Raw genomic sequence first — 22,334 nt, 5'->3', positions numbered from 1 at the left:
ATAAAGCACAACTCCAGGACGCATAGATGATTCATTGAAACTATTGTTGTATAACATCCAAATAACAGCTCATTATGCGATTGATATATTGGCATCCAGATTCTATGATGAGCTATTTAAGATTTGACAACCCCTAAATAAAGAGCCTATTTTGAATATTAGCAGGGAAAGTTGATGATATAGGGAAAACATTCAAAGTATATATAAACTGGTGGGATGTTGGTGGTATAGTGGTAAGCATAGCTGCCTTCCAAAGTATATATAAAATGGTATCTTCAGTAAAACTATAAGTATGCAAAAATGGAGAGAAAAGTTAATAGGAACAGAAGGAAATTTCACCATTTTACCCAAATGATAAATTCCTCCTTCCCGAAATACTTTCTTAAAGCTCCAGGATACACTCTCTGATTCTCCTTCCTCCTCACTGGTTGTTAATTCTCAGTCTAATTTTCTTTTTATTGCGGTAAAATACACATATCATAAAATGTTATCATTTTAATGATTGTCAAGTGTTACAGTTTACTGACACTAAGTAAATTACATCTTTGTGCAATATCACCACCATTCATCTCCAGAACCTTTCATCTTCTCAAACAGAAACCGTTCTCATTAAACAGTCACTCCCCACTGCCTCCTCCCTCAGCCCCTGGTAACTGCCACTACACTTTCTGTCGCCACGTGTTTGCCTTCTCTAGTTACTTCATATAAATGAATCACATCATATTTGTCACTTTGTGTCTGGCTTACTTCACTTAGCATACTTTCTTCTAGGTTTATCCATGTTGGAGCCTGTAATAAAATTTCATTCCTGTTCAAGGCAGCATAATATTCTGTTGTATGTATCTAGCATATTTTGCATGTCCACTTATCTACTGAAGGGCATTTGTATTATTTCCACCTTTTGGCTATTGTGAGTAATGCTGCTGTGAACCATGGTGTGCAAGTATCATTGAGATTCCTGCTTTCCCTTCTTTGGGGAATATGCCAGTCTCAGTCTCTTTGACTGGTTCTTCTTCATCCCCTCAAAGTCTAAATGCTTGAGGTCCCAGGGTTTTGATTTCAGAACTTTCTTTGATACCTCGACTTCCCTTAGCTTTGAGCTTTAAATAAAGTTAATTGTACTTCCACGGCCAACCTTTCCCCGACCTCCAGATGTGTGTACTCAAATATGATATCAGGTAGAAATATAACAGGCATCTCAAACTTTAAACATCAAAAAAAAAAACAAAAAAAACAAAAAAAAACAAAAAAAAACAAAAAAAAAACCTGAGGTTTTTTTCAGTTTCAATATGCTTCTTTCTTCCTATCTAAGGACCTGGCAATTAAATTCTCCCACTTTCCCAGGTAAAAACATTACATAAGAGTTGTTCTTGAATCCTTTCTTTTCCCCATATATCACATCCGATACATTGACAAACCCAGTGGATTCACCTTTAAAACATATGCAGATTTGTGACTTTTTCTACACACTTTGGTCAAAATTATCATCAACACAACACAGCCCAGGAAATTTGCAACAGCCATATAGTTGGTCAGCTTGCTTCTTCCTTTGTCTTCTGTGGTCTTCTCTCAATGCTGTGGCTAGTGATGCTTTGAAAAGCTAGGTCAGGAGTTCTCATCATGGCTCAGCGGAAAAGAATCTGAATAGAATCCATGAGGACCCAGGTTTGATCCCTGGCCTTGCTCAGTAGGTTAAAGGATCTGGTGTTGCCATGAGCTGTGGTGCAGGTGGCAAACGTGGCTCGGATCTGATGTTGCTGTGGCTGTGGTGTAGGCCAGCGAATATGGCTCTGATTTGACTCCTAGCCTGGGAATATCCATGTGCCTTGGGGTGGCCCTAAAGAGGCCAAAAAAAAAAAAAAAAAGCTAGGTCAGATCTCTGTCACTCTTCTGCTCAGAACATTTAGATTCTTTCTGAACTTTCTCAGAGGTAAAGCCAAAATCATTAGCATGGCCCATGAAGCTCAAAATAATGTGGCCCCAGCCACTTCCCTGATTTCCTCCTTTCTTTGCCATACTGGCCTCCTCACTGTTCCTCAAATATGCCAAGTTTGTTCCTACCTCAGGCCCTTTGCTCTTGCTGTGCCCTTGGTCAGGAATGCTTCTTCTTCCCTTAATTCATGTCTCTGCTCATATGACCTCCCCTTATCAAGAGCGCTTACTCCACTAGGGCTCAATAAAACAGCAAGCCTCTCTCCCACTCATGGTCTGTGATCTCTTGTCCTGCTTTCTTTGTCTTAATGGGATCTATCTGCTATCTACTTCCCCCACCCAGAAGGTGCTGGAGGGAGCCTGCTCACAGGGGTTAGAGGCTACTGTATACATTGCTTTCCAACTCTCAGTGACATCAGGATGTGGTCTGAAACCCATCAGGTTCAGAATATTCACCAAAGGAAATCAGAAAGCACAACTCAGGGATTACCTTTTCCTTCCTGCCCTTCCTTCATTCTTTCTGAAAACCAGTTTACCACCTCCGCCTATTCCATGCTCCTAAAAAGAATGTTATATGAGGACAGAATGCTTTGGCTTTTTTGTTCACTGCTGTTTTCCTAGTGCCCAGAACAGCACCTGGCAGAAATAGGCTCTCAATGTCCATTTTTTAAAACAGCAATAAAATCAAAAAGCCATCATTTTTTATATAAGCATTAGGAAAACAAAACCTGATCAGCTTTTTTAGATTTGGTTCTACTCACATCTGCCTATGTGACTGTGCTGATACTCTATACAGGTTTCCCCCACTATCCAAAAGTAGAGCATTCCTGTGAAAGCTTATAAGCTGAAATGGCATAAAGGGAAGAAGCAATTACCTTAGGACACATCTTGCTAACGGAGGCACAAAATAAATTGAGATAAGGCACAGATGCTCACAGACACGGTGCAAAGCTCTGGTGCCTGGATGCTGAGAGGCTGGGTACAGTTCCTGGGGAAGGAGCTTGGCAGTGCCCCTCTCAAGGCTCAGAGGTCCCCTGACTCTATAAAGCCAACTCCGTTGCAAACAAATGCTGAGTGGTACTTTTGCTTCTCACCTTTTTTTTTTCCATACAAGTGCAAATCCTCTCTGGATTTCTTTCATGAAGCTACAACAGGTACCCAAGTAGGTTTTCATAAAAGAAAAGTGGTGTAAAGCTAACTTTCAAAATGCTGGGGGTACCTGTGCCATTTAGAATTTAATTATGATCTGGGTATTTACAAGGTAGCTGCATTGAAATTAACATCACACATTTGAAATACACTGCCTTTTATCAATAGAGAAGGAACTGGTTAATTGTCAGTTAAGCAGAAGAAATAGTCTTCTTTCCACAAAATGCAGTTTGAAAGTACAACCATAGAAACATTTTAGGGAGGGAGTGGGAGGGATCGGGAGCTTGGGGTTATCAGACACAACTTTTAGAATAGATTTACAAGGAGATCCTGCTGAGTAGCATTGAGAACTATGTCTAGATACTCATGTTGCAACAGAACAAAGGGTGGGGAAAAAATGTAATGTATACATGTAAGGATAACTTGATCCTCTTGCTGTACAGTGGGAAAATAAAATAAAATAAAAAAGAAATATTTTTTGGTGATATTGGTATGTGCATACGGAAAGTTGAATATGTGTGGCATGTCAGTTTCCTGTACTAAAACCTGGGAGAGCCTCTGTCACTGTGGAGTTCCTCTCTCTGGAATTCAAAGCAATCCTAGAACTGCTTTCAAGAAGCCACATAGAAATTTTGACATAAATATTTCTCCCTTTTTTTTCCCTTTTGTTTTCATAATACTGTGCCTTGGCTAAAATGCAACGTGATTTTTTTTAATTCATTTGATTTACTACAACCAAGGTAAGATGTTTTAGGTTAGGTAAACTTGCTGGACATCAGTTTTATGATCTGTAAGATGGAATGCCTTGGCTTGGTTCATTTCCCTTAAAGTTGGAATCAAAAGTTAGCAGAACTTACCTAAAATCATGTGCTCCCCCAACACCCATTTCACAGATGAGGAAGTAAAGGCAGAAATAGAAAGAACAACTTAAGCTCATTAACGACAGAGCAGCCGCCCCAAACCCCACTTCTACTTTCTAGTCCCCTATACTTTCTAACACTCCCGAGGATGAAATTCTTCCTAAGAATGTTGAGACAAAACTACCTTTTTCGGGAATTCCTGTTGTGGCTCAGGGGGTTAAGAACCTGACATGATGTCCCCGAGGATGTGGGTTTGATCCTTAGCCCTGCTCAGTGGGTTAAGGATCCAGTGTTGCCACAAGCTACGACATAGGTTGCAGATGCAGCTCGGATCTGGCATTGCTGTAGCAGTGGTGCAGGCCAGCAGCTGCAGTTCTGATTAGACCCCCAGCCCAGAAACTTCCATGTGCCACATGTGTAGCCTTAAAAACAAAACAAAACAAAACAAAGAACCAAACAAATTATCTTTTAAAACAGGATCTCTGAAATTTAATGAGATAGCCCATGGCAAAAAAATAAAAACAAAAAATACCAAAACCAAAACAAAAAATTATGTTGTGTTCCAGAACATACACTCACTTACACATACACAGTTTCACCAAACAACTTGATCTACACAAGCCACTGACAATGTTCATTCTAGTCAGGTCTGATTCATTCTTTTTTTTTTGTTGTTTTTTAGGGCCGCACTTGCAGCACATGGAGGTTCCCAGGCTAGAAGTCTAATCAGAGCTACAGCTGCTGGCCACAGCCAGGGCAATGCCAGATCTGAAATGAGTCTGCAACTGACACCACAGCTCACAGCAACGCTGGATCCTTAACCCACTGAGCGAGGCCAGGGATCAAACCAGCACCTCATGGTTCCTAGTCGGATTCGTTTCTGCTGCGCCACGACAGGAACTCTTGTTTCATTCTATTAATGCTGGACCACTATTCGATCAGAAATCACAGTGATAAACCCTCTTTTTAAAAGGAAAGGGCCTTTTGAAATGTAGATCCAGAGAGTTTGTATATATAGCATAGACAAGATGTATATGATGTAGCACCTTGCTCTTTACATAAGCCTGGAGAGGGAGGATGAGGGAAGGAAGGAGGGAGGGAGAGAACGAGAAGGGAAACATAAATATATTTTAGGTTTCAAAGGATAAGAATTTTTAGTTTAGTTTTTACATTTGGATAAAAATCTCCCAATTTCTCTCCAGTGACAAATTTCCAAACTGGTAACTTGAACAAAAGCCCAAGCAGAAAAGCAGATCTGGAGTTTGTGTGCATTGTGTTGGGAGTCAACATTTAAATTTCATTAACAGGGCAACACATAGAAGCTTTTCTGTTTCCTATAAATGTATTTCACATCACAGCAGGCAGAGAAAACAGTTCATCTTCAACTAGATCATGAATTTTTACATAATGAGATGCTGTGAAAAACAAAAATAATGTGAATACACAGATAAATATTTGCGGGGTGCCTGGGTATTTTGATAAATAGTATCTGCTCCACACATGTTCTGCCTTCTTCTGTGATCTATAAACCCCCACAGAACGTCTTCCACTCAATCTGTCTTCATATTATATCGCCTTTTGTCCTATGTTTCCAAGCTTTTCTCACTCCATACTGGTGTCTTTACACTGTGTAATCTTCCACTCCCAGGCCTGCTGCTTCCATTCTAGCCAACACAAGGGTCCCCTCCTACTTAGTTTTCCTCCTCCAGGCTATACGTCTCTTTCTATGAGGTGCTTATATTGCAATCATTCTGGAACATTCTGGAAGAGCTAGCCTCTCTTTTGGTCCTGGCCACATAGCACTGCTATAGCACAGGGAAGAAGGGAGCTGCCAGGGGATGGTGTGCAGGGATGGCCACCATGAGGATCCTGAGGATGGAAAGGAACCCCTTCCAGAATCTTGGAAGCCAGTTTGGTGAGAGAAAGAGGGACATATGCCTTGGTGACACTTTTTTGAGTACCTGGATGAGATGTCACCTAAACCCAAAATTCCACTGACTTGTTCAATACCTTCCAATCATTTGTCATAAATTATCTTTTTATCTATCCAGTTCGAGCTGAGGTTTTCTTTTGCAACTTAAAGATTTTTAAATGGATATTATCATTCACTTCTTTCTTGCTCATCCATCCACAAAGCCCCTTTCAGCCACACCCCTTCTCCAATCTCTCTTTAGAACATAAACTTTTTCAAGCTGAGAAATGAACCCGACTTCCTGAAAATCTCACTCGAAAGTTTAATAGTAATAATGCACAAATAATGATGATAATACCCACAACCGTGGCTCCTACTTAATGAGTGCTTATTATATACCAATGATAAGTTCAGGCAGTGGTGTTTCAAAATTTTTCTTCAAATTTACTCTCCAAAACCCTGATGTCCACACCACACTTACATCAATTAGATTTTGGTAGCACAAGAATCTCTGGGAGTAGAAAATAGGGTCATCATTTTTAAAGCTCTCCACGTAATTCTACAAGCAGTTGAATTTGAGAACCTCCCGCTAAAGGTTTCCTAATGAATTATTTTATTTAATCCTTATAGCAATGATATGAAATGCTCATTTAGTATTAGTATCATTTAGCTAGTGAGGAAGAAGTCCGAGTCTCAGAAAATTCACACAGGTAACAGGCAACAGACATGGCTTTGAGAATATTAAAATAGACTGGGGTTCATAAACATCAGCACGTAATAGGAAGTGAAAAAAGCCAAGAACATGGATAATCCACAGAGAAAGCAAACTTTGGTGGAAAAAACAGCAAAAGCCAGAGTATTCAGAATACTGCTACTGACCTTAGAGAAGCGTTTTAAAATGGAGAAGTGGTTTCTAAGCTGAGCAGCGGACACACCCTAGTTCTCTTCATTTCCCATCATTCCATAGATTTTTATCAAACTGCATCCATAAATGAAACACTTAATTGATAAGCAGGCTACGGGCTGCAGTGAAAGAAACAGGCAAGCCTGAAAGAAACTCTCCATGTGGCAGAGGAATTGATTTAGACTCCCAAAGCTTGGAGACAAAAGGGGTCTGATATAGTGTAGGCAACTGTCTTTAACCAATATTGATAATGAAACTTCAAGTCAGGCAATAAATCTGCACTCAAAAACCAACTTTATAACCATTATCAATACAGTTCTTGGAACTAACAAGCTTACCTGAAACCTGACTAAAATGTCATTGAGAGAAGAAGAAAAAACATTTTTTTATATTGAAAATTGAACAATTTTGAACCATCAGCAAAGCATTAATGTGACCAGCTTGATACAAAACTGAAAGACAGAACTGTTGAAATACAATCATATGATAAATGTAAATCATGGACTGTATTCACATGGAACATTTAAAGAAATCGTCTTGAAAATAATTCTGATTTTTCTTTCCTTTCATTTTTTGCATTTTCCTGTAGAGCATCTTAACCTCTTCAGCAATAAAAGCAGTATTTGGCTGTTTGCTCTATGACAAGATTTGCCACCAGCTACTGCACTGTTACATATCTGAAGAATAATCATTCTAGGGGACTTTTTGCTTCCTGCATCTCCGCAGCAACAGATAATTTTTGATGTCAAAGAAAGTCTTTTGACTTTTAAGGAATAAAACAAAAGTTGTAGGTAGGGATGCAAAGTAGAAAATCGCTAGTTTTATATCAATTATGGAAGGAGGTGAGAGTTCCTCAGTGACCCTATACAAACTTATTTGCCAATATTCTCTCTGTGCTATAAAAGAAGTCTTTAAAGTACAAAAATTTAAATATGATAAAGCATGGTCTCCACTTTGATGGCGAGTCAATACATCCTACTACTATACCCTACCAGATAATCTTTATTCAAGATTTTTACACAGTCTTCCAAAACTAAATAACTAAAAACACTGCTGTGACTATATCTTCAGTAAGTTTTCCAAACCCAAGCAAACGAACAGACAGTCCACATAACTGATCCCAAAGTCAGCCCTTGTTCACCAGGAACACTTGCAGAAAGAAGACTTGGTGCCCCCTGGCTTCAGGGATGGTATGATTCCAACCACAAAACATTTGAGCTAAAGGGTCTTATTTATCTAAAAGGTTAGTTCACATATGCTTAGGAAGCTCAAGGACTTTTTCAAATACTTTCAAGCACATTTTAAGTATTTAGAATTACCCAGTACCTTGGGCATTGTTTTTTTGTTTTTTGTTTTTTGTTTTCAAACAACAACAAAAAATTATTCGAGGACATAAAACAAGCCAAATAGCCAACTATGTATGTATTCATTGTTTCCATCTCTTAACAAAAATGGAAGTGTTTAGGGCATACTGGTTTCTGGAAGGACTCGCTGTTTTATGGTGTTTTACAACATCTACAACAGAGAAACTTTTCATTGGGGCAATTAATTGATACCATGACACAGCTGAACAATCAAGGCAGCATCTGGTGTGTGTACAATGCTCCATTTCCTACCTTGGGAGCCTTGGCATGTTTCCCGCATCTGGCATCTTTGACAAGGCTGAGATCTAACAGCTCGGTCTCCTGGAAGGCAAAAATGTGAAATCGTTAAGCATCCACATAGATCTCTTCTCTTTGTTTTATATCATTGACAGCACTTTAAAAAATGAAATATTATCTTGAGGCTAGCCTGAAGATTTCTCCACAGTTGGGATATTTTTCCTCTCACATGCATTGCTTATCAACTGAATTGGCACGGAAATAAAAAGGTAGCTCATCGCTAGTTCTCCATTTAATATAACAGGTATAGATTATAGTACACATTGTAAGTCTAATGTGTGTGGTTTGGGTCCCAGTCAATTCTACAAGCCATACCTAAGCAGTGATGAATCAGACCTTCCTGTACTCTTGTTGAAAAGTAATTCTGAGAGTCACTCTGAGTGCAGATCACGGCATGTCAGTCTTCATCATTAGGGAGGAGGGGTGGAAGAAAAGACACTTCTATCAGCTCGCAAGATCTCCCGCTCACTTGGCCAAGGAAAAGAGAGATCTACCTAACCTACGCCCAACCCCAGCCTTTTGTGCACCTAACTTATGCCATGATCTTTTCATTTACTCATTATACATTTCTGAACACCTATAAGATGCAAGTTGCTCTAGGATCTAAGACTCGTAAGAGATGGCATCTTCTCTGGATGGATTTGCCATCAAATGAGTAGTAAAGAACTATACATGCTTCTAAGGTCCAAAGGAGAAAAATCTGCAACCTCATATACTCTACCCAGCAAAATTATCATTCAGAATAGAAGAAGAGAGAAAGAATCTCTCAGACAAGCAAAGCCTAAAAAATAAAGCAATACTAAATTTATCCTAAAGGAAATATTGAATAGTCTTCTTTTCATAGCAAAGAAATAAGGATCTATGGGAAAGAGAAAATCACCATTGGAAAGTAAATCATTTAAACAAGCCAGTACTCAGATTAAAAAAAAAAAAATCAAGAAATATACAAGGGAGAGTGTGCTAAAGCCAATTTTAAGGTTAACTGCACGGAGTTCCCTTCATGGCTCAGTGGTTAATGAATCCAACTATGAACCATGAGGTTGCCGGTTTGAGCCCTAGCCTCACTCAGCAGGTTAAGGATCCGGCGTTGCCATGAGCTGTAGTGTAGGTTGCAGATGTGGCTTGGATCCTGCGTTGCTGTGGCTGTGGTATGGGCCAGCAGCTGTAGGTCGATTTGACCCCTAGTCTGGGAACCTCCATATGCCATAGGTGGAGCCCTAAAAAGCAAATAAATAAATAAAGTTAACTGCAGAGGAGGGTCAACAGAGAAAAGACATCTTTTTTTTTTTCTCTAGGGGCTCAGAAAAAAGTGGAGTAGTCACTGAGCATAGAGAAGGAGGAGAGAAAGTGCCACCCAGCTGGAGGGTATAACATGAGCAAACATCCAGACAAGAGAGAACTGGAGTTTGGGCAGAACCTTAATGTCTTCATAACCCTTATGTGCTCAGAGAAAGAGAACAATGCATGGGAAGCAGGGAGGGAGGGGAGAGGGATAAGGAGGCATCCAGGAGTGAGGAAGAGCAGGGGAAGGCGTGATGGCAGTGGGGGAGGGGAGTCACGGGGGCAACATTCAGAATCCCATTGCAGGGGCATGGAACCTAAGAAGACAACTCATGGGAGATGACACCAGCAAGGGATTTGGGCAAAAGGATGAAAACCCTGAAAGTCTGGCTAGGGTCACTGAGCCAGGAAGGTTGTGACCTGCACACCACCAAGTTACACAGTGGATTGAATCACCAGCCAGATGGGACTCTGGTGCCATGAGCAGAGTCCTCTTAAAGTGATGCCAGCCAGCCAACCTTTCCTAAACAAGGAGCCAGTGGGATGCAGACAACTGACCCCCTTCTCCAGGCAGGGGCATTGCATTTGGACAGGAGTGGCTATAATTTCTTTTTTTTTTTCCTTTCTCTTTTTTCATAAAAATGTTTGGCATATAAGTGAATTACAATATTGTATTAGTTTCAGGTGTTCAACAAAGTGAATCAGTCATATATATATATATATATGTGTGTGTGTGTATGTGTGTGTGTGTGTGTGTATATACACACACACATACATCCTTTCTCAGATTCTTTCCCCATATAGGTTATCAGAGTATTGAATAGATGTCCCCGAGCTACATACTAGGTTCTTGTTACAGACTGATTTTGTATACAGTAGTGTGTATATGCCAGTTCCAAGCCCCCACTCCATCCCTCCCCCTCAGTATTTCCCTTTTGGTAACCATAAGTTTGGTTTCAAAAACTTTTCAGTCTTTTCCTGTTTTGTGAATAAGTTCTTTTGTATCATTTGTTATTAGAATTCACATACTAGTGATTTCACATCATATCTGTCTTTCTCTGTCTGACTTAATAGTTGTTTGAAGGAATTGTTTGGGAACCCTAGGGTGCCAGGCTTTGCAGAGGATTTCCAAATGTCTGGTGCAAAAAGGTCTGATTCTTTTCCTAAGTTAACGTAAGCCTGATGATTGCAGGATAATAAGGGTCAAAGAAGAGGTGGAGTCTCTCCATTGGGATGCAAACCTCACAGTAAATGGAACAGAACACCTGGCCCCTCACACTTCTACCTGGCCTGAAGGGAGACGAGGCAGCAGTGCCTTCTTGTTCTTTGCTCACCTTGGCCTTGTAAGTTTGTTTTCCCTCATTTTAGTGAACTCCTTAACCCATGCCCTGTTGTCTATAACTCTGTGGAAACCTTCCCAAACCCTGGTGTGACAGGCAGCCACCCAGAAGGATCTTGCAAGACAAAGCAACCGGTGCCATGGTTCCCCAAAGGCCGCACCATCCACAATACCAAAGGTCACCTTATGAGTGTTAGAAACCAATGGTATCAACCGCTAGACTCAAGGCTTCACTTAGGCAAATGCATGCAAAGTGTTCAGAGGTGAGGAGGTGGAGTCTCTGGCCCAGGTTTCTTCATCTCCATGGCAATGGCAGCCAGTATTTGTTGGAAGAAGAGAAGTAGGAAGAGAATGGAGCTTGAAGAAGCTTAAACCAGAAGACCAGAACTAAGTGGAATGTTGAGAGACAGGAGACCAAATGAAGGTAGAGGTATTGGGCATAAAGTGGAGCGTGATTATATGGAGGCAGAAGTGACCAAAGGAGAGCGACGAGGCAGAAACAGCACCAGGGGTCCCAGCTTCCTCCCAGGACTTGGAAGTTTGGGCAAAACGATAGCGCATTTTGGAGTTACTGGTCAGAGGGTTTTATCCAAGGGGAAACGTCAGTTATTAATTCATTCAAGCATCATTTACTGAATGCTGCCTATGTCAGGTACAGGCTAGGGACTGAGGAATGACACCCCAAAATACAAAGAGAACTCATGCACAAAACCAACTGTTGTACTCTAAGGAGACATTTCAAAGTGCACCGCAGATGTGGACTAGAAAGAGCCATGGCCTTTTTTCAGTCAGTACATGAGGATGGAGAGGAGTTTGTCAGCCTTTTAATTCTGTGTGTTTGGTGAAGAGGGTTCCAGGGAGAGGAAACAGCAGTTGCACAGGCACAGAGGCAGGAGTCCTGTGTAAAAAAAAAAAGTCACTCTGGACCCACCACAGAAGTGTATAGAGGGTTGTGTTACTTCTGGACTTAGCAGTCATTATCTGCACCTCCTCTTTGTAATTATTCATAAACACTGACATGTAAGTTTGGTGCACATTTCCATAAATGTGGCATAATATTGTATACATATATATAGGCAGAATAAAGGTCACACACACATACACGATGCATTCACCTCATTTTATAGCAACATTTTCTATTCAAGGAAATCCCTCCCAGTTGAATAAACAATAGACTTCAACTTTACTTACTTGTTTTCACGCACGAAGCACAAATTGAGTTCACCAAGAACTAGACCTTAGCCGGCATCATTATATAGACTTCCCTATTACGGATAATGAATGCTGTTTTCTACTTTCAGCTCCAGAGGAAACATTCATTTCCCAAGTCACGGAGGGGTAGTTAATACCAGCTGCCCTAGGGAGTCATTCGGATACCAAGGCGACTAAGAAACTTCTCTGGAGCGCGCGTAAAATTGTGCGTGCAGGAAAACCACCGCAGGGCGCTATCAACGTGGGCGATGCAGCGTGGGAAAGACCCAGGTGGAAATATCCCCAGACTCATTCGGTTAGAAAGCCCTGATTAAAAGAGCGTCTCCCACTTCTATTAGCACACCAACAGCCACTCCTCTGGGATTTCACTACATCTTGGTCTCTCCTCCACTATCAAGAAAAGGAGGAACCCAATGCACATTACACAAATGTGTTACTGGTACCGTGAAAACTTTTTCTAGGTTAATTTTCTTGTGCTAAGAGTTTTAACAACCCACTTTCATGATTAGAAAGCAGTGAAGGGGTCCCTTTCTCAGTTCGTTTAAGGGTTGCTCTTTCAGGCTTATGGAATTCACTATTCCTTTCCTCTTTTCTTTAAGAGAGGGAGCCCATGTGGTTTTTAAGTGGAAAACCTGGGTTTGAGTGAGGGCCCTAAAGTGGACTCTTCATGTATTCAGTCAATCATCATTCCACACTGAGCATCATTACCATCTATAAAATGAGTATGACAATACTTTTTATATCAGCAGTTCTCAAAGCCTGCATTAGCCAAGAAGACTTGTAGAAATACTGATCAGATGAGAACCACCCATCAGAGTTTCTGGTTCAGTGGGACAGGCCTAAGAACCTGCATCTCTATCAAGCTCTCAGGTGATACTGTTACTACTGCTCCATGGACCATACTTGGAAAAGCATTGATATACTAATTCATAGGGTTGTTATTATAAGGCATTTTAGGTGAACATGATTGATAAAACTACACACTACCTATATATTATATTGTAGAAAGACCCTAAAATGGTCATTTCTCAATACAGGGCAGTGTCAAAAATTTTACACCTACTGAAGGCAAAAACTGTGCCTTGTGATGAATAACCTAGGCTCAAATTTGTTTTACTGAAGAAAAACTGGAATGCAAAAGCTGTCAACTCCTAACGTGTCTTTAGCATTAAGTTTTACTCTTTAGTGTTAAATTATACTTTAAATTTTACTCACACAAGAAATGCCTCCATTCAGAATTCAAGCCATTGTTTAATTTTTTAATTTTTGCTGAAAAATACTACACTATATAACCTTTGTGTTACACTTCATAACATTAGGGACATTTAGAAAAGCAAGAGAAGGAAATGTGTTCTCTCTTGCCTCTAAGCCCATCCAACAATAGACAGGGGGTTGGGGTGCCCAAAACCCTGTGGGCTAACTGGATCTATAAAGGAAGAATGAACAGACCCTCTTTATTTCCACAGCACCCAATGGCCCACGCAAAGCTCGAAGACCACATTCCTAGGACTCCGGATGCATCCACTCAAGTATTGAAGGATATGCTTTCATCAGTAAGGACAAAAGTGAATCAACAGTAATCAAAGATTTACTTTTGATCCTTTGAATGAGGGATGAGAAAACTGAGACAGGCAAGCTAAGGGAAGACCAAATTATCTCTGATGTTTACTATTCAGCAGAAAGATGTCCATCCATCAGCCACCAGCACACTGTGAAGTAGATGAGCCATGAAATGCACTGCAAACTCCGGAAAGAATACAATTTAAAACTCAAGCCTCTTTCAGAATACCAATTTCTGTGCGTTGCCACCAAATTCCATTAGTCACCCAATAGAATAATGCGTTTCAAGTTTACATAATACATAATCAGAGCAGCGACCATGGCCATCAACGTTACACAGGGAAGATATTAATGGCTGGGTATGGGGGGTGATTATGGCTACCTTTCTATGTGGTATATTCATTAAGTTGTTCAACCTTGATTTACCAGAAGTAGACGTCATTAATCTGTTTTATTGACTGCCACCACCCCCACCCCTGCAAATTGTCCAATGTTTAAATGAAACAACTTTAGAGTGCTTCAAGGAAGTATTTTATTTTAAAGAGAAGAAGATGAAATAGATTCAACTCTTTGCTCCTTAACTTGATTCCACTTCTGAGGGAGTGAAAATCGGTTTAGGATACCTCGCAAAAAAGAAAAAAAAAAAATCCTTGCTCTCTCTGTTACCTAGTCTCTTATTTGTTTCCTAGCCTCAATTTTTGTCTTTTCCCCCACAGTCTGCAATGGAGCCTCAGTGTAGGAAATACTCATGGAAATGAGGATGCCCAGGTCATCAGTACCAACTGCAGAAGAGAAAAGAGAAAGCTGAAGCATCTGGATTTTTTTATTGAAAAGATCCTAGGTTTGCAGTTCCCATTGTAGCTCAGTAGGTTAAGAACCAGACATAGCATTAAGTAAGGATGTGCATTTGATCCTTGGCCTCACTCAGTGGGTTAAGGATCTGGCTTTGCCACAAACTACACTGTAGGTCATAGATGTGCCTTGGATCTGATGTTACCATGGCTGTGGTGTAGGCCAGCAGCTACAGCTCCCCATCAACCCCTAGCCCAGGAACTTCTATATGCCGCAGGTGCAGCCATAAAAAGAAAAAAAAAAAATCCTAGGCTTCATACAAACTTCATAGAACTAGGAGGCAAAACATTTCAGTTGTCTCTTGGAATTATCATTTGTAATCTATGCATTATTAAGCCCGTTATTTCAAGATGTCTGTGCCTTGCATCCTCGTCAGTCAAAAAGATGCCAATGCAAGCAATGCCTTCCTCGGCAGGCTGCTGTTCAATCAACTGCGATATTAAACTGAGAATTTCACTTAGCAAGCAGGGAAAACTGCATACATACAAACTCCTTATGCTTGCAACATATCTCATTCCAAGTGAAGGGAAAAGACCCCAGTAGAAAAGACAGAAGCGGACAGGAAAAGCATCTAATAAAAAGGCACAGAATGCAAACAAACAGATAAAAAAATCTAGAATGCCTAAAGATATTTTGTAAAACCTGAGACCAAAGTAAGATAGACAACTTCTAGAGGAAATTGATTTTACTTTTAGCATCATAATTTTAATGTAAAATAAGGCGAACATTTGAAATGGAGAAAAAGCAATGAGTTGTGAGTTGTAGGTATTAACGTCATTTTGAGCCAATAAAGTAAAAACTGAAAAATTAGTGTAATGAGTAAAAAGGTTCCTATCACTAAAGAAGGTAGTCTTTGAAGGCAGTCTTTGCAGCATCACCATATCATGAGTATTACATTCCTCCCTTTTGCAGAGAACTAAGCGAGACCACCAAGAATGACAACTGTTGGTTGGTTACACAACTGCATCACCAGTTTCAAATTTTTGCTCACCTGTAGTAAGCAGAATTCCAAGCTGGCCACCATGGCCGCTGACCTTGATCTCCAAGCCTTTGTGCCACCCCCTCATGATGACTGTAGTCAGGACTTGTAACTTGCTTCTAACCAACAATACGGCAAAAGGGACGGGCTATTTATTCCTCTGGGATTATGCTACCTTAGATGGCAAATGTGAAGGAATTTTGAAGTTGTAATTAAAGTCTCAAAGCAGAGGACTTAAATATAACTAAATGAGAGTCTTTCAAAAGAGATCTAGCAGTGGGAGACTCAAAGCAGCAGCGACTTCGCCTGCTGACTCTGTTGTGTCTTGTCCATGAAGACCTAAGGGCCTCGGTCCTGTGGTGACAAAGAACTAAATTGTGGCTGCAACAAGGATGAGTTTGGAAGAAGACCTCCAGATGAGAATACAGACCAGCAGACACATTTAATGCAGCCTGTGAGACCCTAAGTGGGTGAGACCTTGACCCATTTGAAACTGTGAGATAATAAATGCATGTTGTGTTAAACCACTAAGTTTGGGAGTTCCCATCGTGGCTCAGTGGTGAACAAACCTGACTAGCCTCCATGAGGATGGGTTCGATTGCTGGGCTTGCTCAGTGGGTTAAGGATCTGGTGTTGCTGTGAACCATGGTGTAGGTCACAGACATGGCTCCGGATCCCACGGTGCTATCTATGGCTGTGGCATAGGCCAGCCACTAACAGCTCTGATTGGACCCCTAGCCTAGGAGCCTCCATATGCCATGGGTGCTGCCCTAAAAAGACAAAACAAAACAAAACAAAAACACTGAGTTTGTGGTAATTTGTTATGCAGCAATAGATAACTCATCCACTACCCCCACTGTTTCCAAGGTTCTAATGCATTTCACTAAAATGTAAATGACTTTATAAGTCCTGGCACTCTCCCCAGCATAAAAATAACTGCAAAGCTGTCACCTTTTCTGAGTATGGCCAACAGGAAACAATTACTATAATGAAACCATAGACTTTTGGGACTGGGGAAGATCTCAGATGAGGAAACTTGAATCCCAGAGAGAAACGTTAAGCATTGCCCAAGATCACTGAGACTGAGTACAGGATAAGAAAAGAATTCATATTCTCTCAGACCTATTGTTTTCACTAAGGAATTATTTTTTAATATTGATAAAATAGCAAGAATATTAACTACGTAATACAAACAGAGAAAGAGCACATGTCTTTGCTCACGTACAAGAAAAACATATCATGATAAACAGAAAGTAACACTAGTTTTTAGAGGTTGTGAGGTAATGTGAAGTATATTGGCACATATCTAGTTAATTTTTTCTTTGTAGATAACCAGAAAGGTAGTTTAGCTCCTAGTTATACAATAGCCAAATTTTCTCCTTACTTCCCTCTTCAGCTATCTGAGAAATGTTTATATCTTCATCCAATAATAAAAAAAGTTGCTTAAGTTGAAAGTCAGTGCCGCCGAACATAAAATTATATCCATAGCACCAAAGGTTTCATTGATATAAAATTAATAAAACTTAATTCTAACAGGATATATGTTTGTAAGTTGATACACGCATAACCCCATGCATCTAAGGCTGTGGGAGAAGATTCTAGAGCACATTATATCAGGAAATATCTTTGCGCAACTTTTCTAAATGATGAGTGAAAAACTAGAGAGACTTCAAATTATAGTAACTGGGTTTATTTCAAACTTATTTGATTGCTATTTTGAAAACTGAGAAAAAAAGTCTCCAAAGCAACATGGGAAATCTATATATACAGCCTAAAGATAAATTTGGGAATATAATGGAAGTTTATGATGAATAGATTTTATTTTCCTAGTTTGTATTTACTAACAGGCATCCATGGAGGGATTCACAGCATTTTTATGGATAATTAATGATATTTCATCTGCTATTTTTAAATTTCATTATGATAATAAAGATTGCCTTGTCACATTTTTCAATTCTGCCTGTGTTCAGCAAAAGTCCTGACTTCAGGCTAATCAGATTAATAGAAACTGCACTCATCATTTGGCAACTAGTTTGATAAATGCTGAAAACTATCTTTGTGGATATTTGAGGTGAGCATAAAATCCAATCTCCATAAAAGGTCTCTTGAAAAGAAATATGGAAATGATATAGATTAATCAGGCAAACAACCTGTTTCCACTTGAAAAGTCCAGTTAATTTTAAAGTAGCCAGATTTTCCCCTCATATCATCTAAAATGTTATCTCTGGTCTACACCTACTTCCCTATGGCTGAACAGCCGGCCAAGCTTTTTTATCTGGTAGTGCAAGCTGCTTCTAGCTCTTAATCTTACCCTGTTGTTACACTTGAGCACAGCACTTATCTGCTTTTATGACTTATATTCTGTCATTTCCCTAGACGAGTAGTTCTCAAAATGTGGTCCATGGACCAGTTGGATCAGCAACAACATCACCTTGAAATATGTGAAAAATGCAAATTCTCGGGTCCTACCCTAGACCTTCCGAATCTGAACCACAAGGGTGGGACCCAGCAATCTATCTTAAACAAGCTTTGGGGTGATTCAGATGCAATCCGAAGTTTTAGAACCTTTGTCTTAGATATTAAAAGGAGACAACAGCTGCTCATAGAGAAGGCCAATTCACCAGGGTTAAAATTTGTTATAGGACATTGGACAAGCTGCCTAGAATCCATTTCAGAAATAACTGCATCTAGGAGTTCCCATTGTGGTGCAGCAGAATATGAACCTGACTGGCAGCCATGAGGATGTGGGTTCCATCCCTGGCCTTGCTCAGTGGGTTAAGGATCTGGTGTTGCTGTGAGCTGTGGTGTAGGTCTCATATGCAGCCAGGATCCTGCATTGCTATGACTGTGGCTGTGGCCAGCCGCTCTGATTCAGTCCATAGCTCTGGAACTTCTATGTGCCATAGGTATGGGCCTGAAAAGCAAAAAAAAAAAAAAAAAAAAAAAAAAAGAAAGCAAAAAAAAAAACAAAAAAAGAAATAATTGCATCAGAGTCCTAAAAGCAGTGAGAGAATTGACAATAAGACTGTTTGAGAAAAGTCTTCTTCTGACTACTATGTTTATCAGTAACATCAGTATCACTATAGATTAAAGCAGTGATTTTCTTTTTTCTTTTCTTTTTTTTGCCATTTCTTGGGCCACTCCCGTGGCATATGGAGGTTCCCAGGCTAGGGGTCTAATCGGAGCTGTAGCCACCGGCCTACACCAGAGCCACAGCAACGCGGGGATCCAAGCCACGTCTGCAACCTACACCACAGCTCATGGCAACACCGGATCCTTAACCCGCTGAGCAAGGCCAGGGATCGAACCCACAATCTCATGGTTCCTAGTCAGATTCGTCAACCACTGTGCCACGACGGGAAATCCAAAGCAGTGATTTTCTCATTGGGCCCTACACCATGGACAAAGTCAAGGAGAGGTTCTAAAGATGCTTGATCTATTTCCAGATGTGATTCAACCCTGTGCATAAGACATCTGGGCTGGTAACTAACATGTCCTTTTCTTTTCAATCACACAATCATGGTGTATCTAATGACTTCCAAATATTCTTAGGTATACAAAAATAGCATTTACTTATCCTTGCCTTCCCAAATAGCCACTTTGTAACATCTATGCAGATAGTCTCATTTTTCTCCTCCAGCTAGTCATTCCAACACATTATCACAAATGTTTCTGCCCAAAGGTTTGCATTTATCCCACCATGCCTCTCCTGTGTTCTGGCAATCACAAAACTTTTTTTAAGATTTAATAAAAATTTTACCCATTTCCTCAAGGACATTCCAAGGCTTTTTTAAAACCTGTGATTTATGTAAATTAAACAACACACTCCTGAACAATGAATGAATCAAAAAAGAAATCAAAAGGGAAATAGAAAATATCTTAAACAAAAATGAAAGCACAATATACCGGAACTTATGGGATGCAAGAAAAGCAGCAACCACAGGATTTTGATGACCTTTTAATCTCACATGACATCCTTAATATGCAAGGACTTAATGTGGTTTCTAAAATGAGATATTTGAAGTTGACAAGTGTGTAATAACCTGTCACTTTTTTCTTTCTTTTCAAAGAGGACTTGCTTCTTAAGATCATTTTTTGTTTTGTTTTGTTTTCTGGTAAAACAAAAGGAATCCGACTAGGCTTTCTCCAATGATAATAGGTAGGGATACAGACTGGATATGCCTACTGGAGAATGTCATGCTTAATGAATTGCCCCTAGAAGAAGAATATTCACTAAGTCAATGAACACATCATTCCCAACATCCTACCTGAGTGCTGGAACTTTATCAGAGGTAAAATCCTTTTCATTCAACTGATAATCAACCTCAGCTCTGACACAAATACACAGAATGTGGCCAGATGTTTATATCAAGAGCTTTATATAATTGAAAAAGTTCACTAAATCCAAGGTCAATTTCCAGTTTACCAGAAAATTTTAATAAAGCTCCTATAGGAAATTCTATTGATGCCCACCAGCTGCTTGCTGGTCCCCTTTACTGGCTGGATACCCATTGCCCAGTGTCTGCAGGCTTCCCTCCTAATAACTGACCCTCTGCCTTTGACCTCCTGGAGCCACTAGATCCACATGCACAGAGAACAGGAAGTGCTTGGAGGCTATTTCCGCTCAGAACACTACAGCTCAGGAGTGACAGGTGCGGGAACACGAAAGCCCAGCAACCTTGACTCGGGGCAGAACACACTCACTCCCAGGTTGACCTCACCTGAAATCTCACCCTGGGTTGGCTTCTATCCCTTCCCTGCCCTGTTTACCCCACCCTCTTACGGCTGCCTCCTGGAAGCCTTTCCTTAATCCATGTGTTATGCACAGCCACTTGTATTGGGGTCTGTTTGGAGAACATGATCCAAGACAGGCATCCTTTACAAAAAATCAACTCAGAAATTAATGGTAAACATAAAAACATTCTGAATCACATATATGCACTTTTTTGGATCACATTTTACACATTTTTTTCCTTTGCCTTTTGGTATATTTCTATATATTCTTGGAGTTCTTACATTTTCTTCGAAGACATTCTTAATCATTACACATATCTACTAAAGAAGCATTCTTTGAACCAATGAATTCTCAGGCACTGTACACTGTATTTTATTTTAATCAGGTTTTAAAATATTTTGACCATTTTCTGGGATCTAGACATATGAGTATACATCATCTAATCTAACATGCAAATTGTTTTCTCTTTTTCTTACTGAGAAAAAAAATATAAAAAGCATCAGCTTACCTAAGTCTCAAACCAGGGTTCATTTTTGTCATATTCAGGGATAAAAAGAAGTATGTTCATACCCACAATATTTTAGGTCACTTTACTTTTGGTAAAGATTCATTCCATTTTCAACTACCTACTTCCCATCTTTTTAAAATACATATATATTTCTAAAGAGAACATACAGACTTTAATCTCAAGATGAATACAAATGATTTATCTCATAATTTCATTAAAACCTTACTTATAAAGCAAATAAAGATGATTTTTTAAAAGCTTTTCTATAAATAGCATCCTCCTTTTTAAGTATTTTCACAAACACTATTCATTTAGTATTGCTACCTCTCTGTGAATGTGAGGGAGTAAGGTAAAAGCAAATGCAATTAGACACAGAGTGGGAGGAGGACAGATTTGAAAGACCAAGAGTTGAAGAGTTACAGCTCTTGAAAGGAGAACTCTGTAGGAAGAGGGAAAAGACATGCTTACCAGTAAAGGTCAAACCAGGATAAAGTTCAAGAACAAGTCAAATGGCTACATAATGTTCAGAATGTTCATAAAGCTACATAAACTTCATTCAGCAGAAATTTGGGGATAGCACAGAGATGGCATAGCCTTAGAAGAAAGAAATGAAATAGAGATTTACAATTTTATAGGAAGCTGGAGTTCCCATCCTGGCACAGTAGAAATGAATCCAACCAGGAACCGTGAGGTTGTGGGTTCGATCCCTGGCCAAGCTCAGCAGGGTCAAGAATCCAGCATTGTGGTGAGCTGTGGTGTAGGTGGCAGATGTGGCTTGGATCTGGAGTTGATGTGACTGTGGCATAAGCAGGTGGCTATAGCTCCAATTAGACCCCCGAAGCTGGGAACCTCCATATGCCATGGGTGCGGCCCTAAAAAGACAAAAAAGAAAAAAAAGAAAAAAAATTATAGGAAGCAGACTATATGTAGACTTCAGTAGCTAATATGGAAAGGGGGAATTTTTATGGTCTCTGTAAGTTCATTACACATGGAAATATTTTAATGAGGAAGTGCAGAATTTTAGTTAGCAGAGTAAAATGTGGACAGAATTGGAAGGTGGGAAGTAGGCTACTTGTAAAGAGGAAGTTTGAATGAAAGACCCTGATGGGGTTGTGAACTAGAGATTGGCACTTGCCATCTGCCTCTACATGGATTGAGTCATGAGCCACTGCAGCTGCCAACCCTCAACCCTGGAAAAGAGCTCAGGATGGAGATCAGGAGTGAGGTACTCTGTGCTCTGGGAAAACTGGCAGAACAGGTCTTCAGAGAGTTAGATATTTTGAGGAGAAGATTTCATGAGCCTAATTCTTGCATTTCCTCATATGTAGAAAAGCACTAAAATCCTTCATGGTGACATCTGCTTCCCTTAACTAGTAGAAACCTTCATGAGACTAGCAGAAAATTTCCGTAAAATGTGTTCTTGGCTGTATGTACCTTCCCCTTCACCGAA

The 22,334-nt window shown here is 40.0% G+C and overlaps 1 protein-coding gene across 4 annotated transcripts in view; it reads right to left on the bottom strand.

The window, feature by feature from the left end:
- The window catches only part of PLCB1 (phospholipase C beta 1), a 738,118-nt gene that overhangs the window by 466,159 nt on the left and 249,625 nt on the right, over nt 1-22,334 (bottom strand). For all 4 annotated transcript variants that reach the window (XM_021077401.1, XM_021077400.1, XM_021077402.1 and 1 more), the window contains one exon: nt 8,374-8,442. In XM_021077401.1, the coding sequence (XP_020933060.1) occupies nt 8,374-8,442 (69 nt within the window). The remainder of the gene's footprint in view (nt 1-8,373; nt 8,443-22,334) is intronic.

This window comes from Sus scrofa, chromosome 17 (genome assembly GCF_000003025.6).
Source record: "Sus scrofa isolate TJ Tabasco breed Duroc chromosome 17, Sscrofa11.1, whole genome shotgun sequence".
NCBI lineage: Eukaryota > Metazoa > Chordata > Mammalia > Artiodactyla > Suidae > Sus > Sus scrofa.
This window is presented reverse-complemented; position numbering and strand designations above follow the sequence as displayed.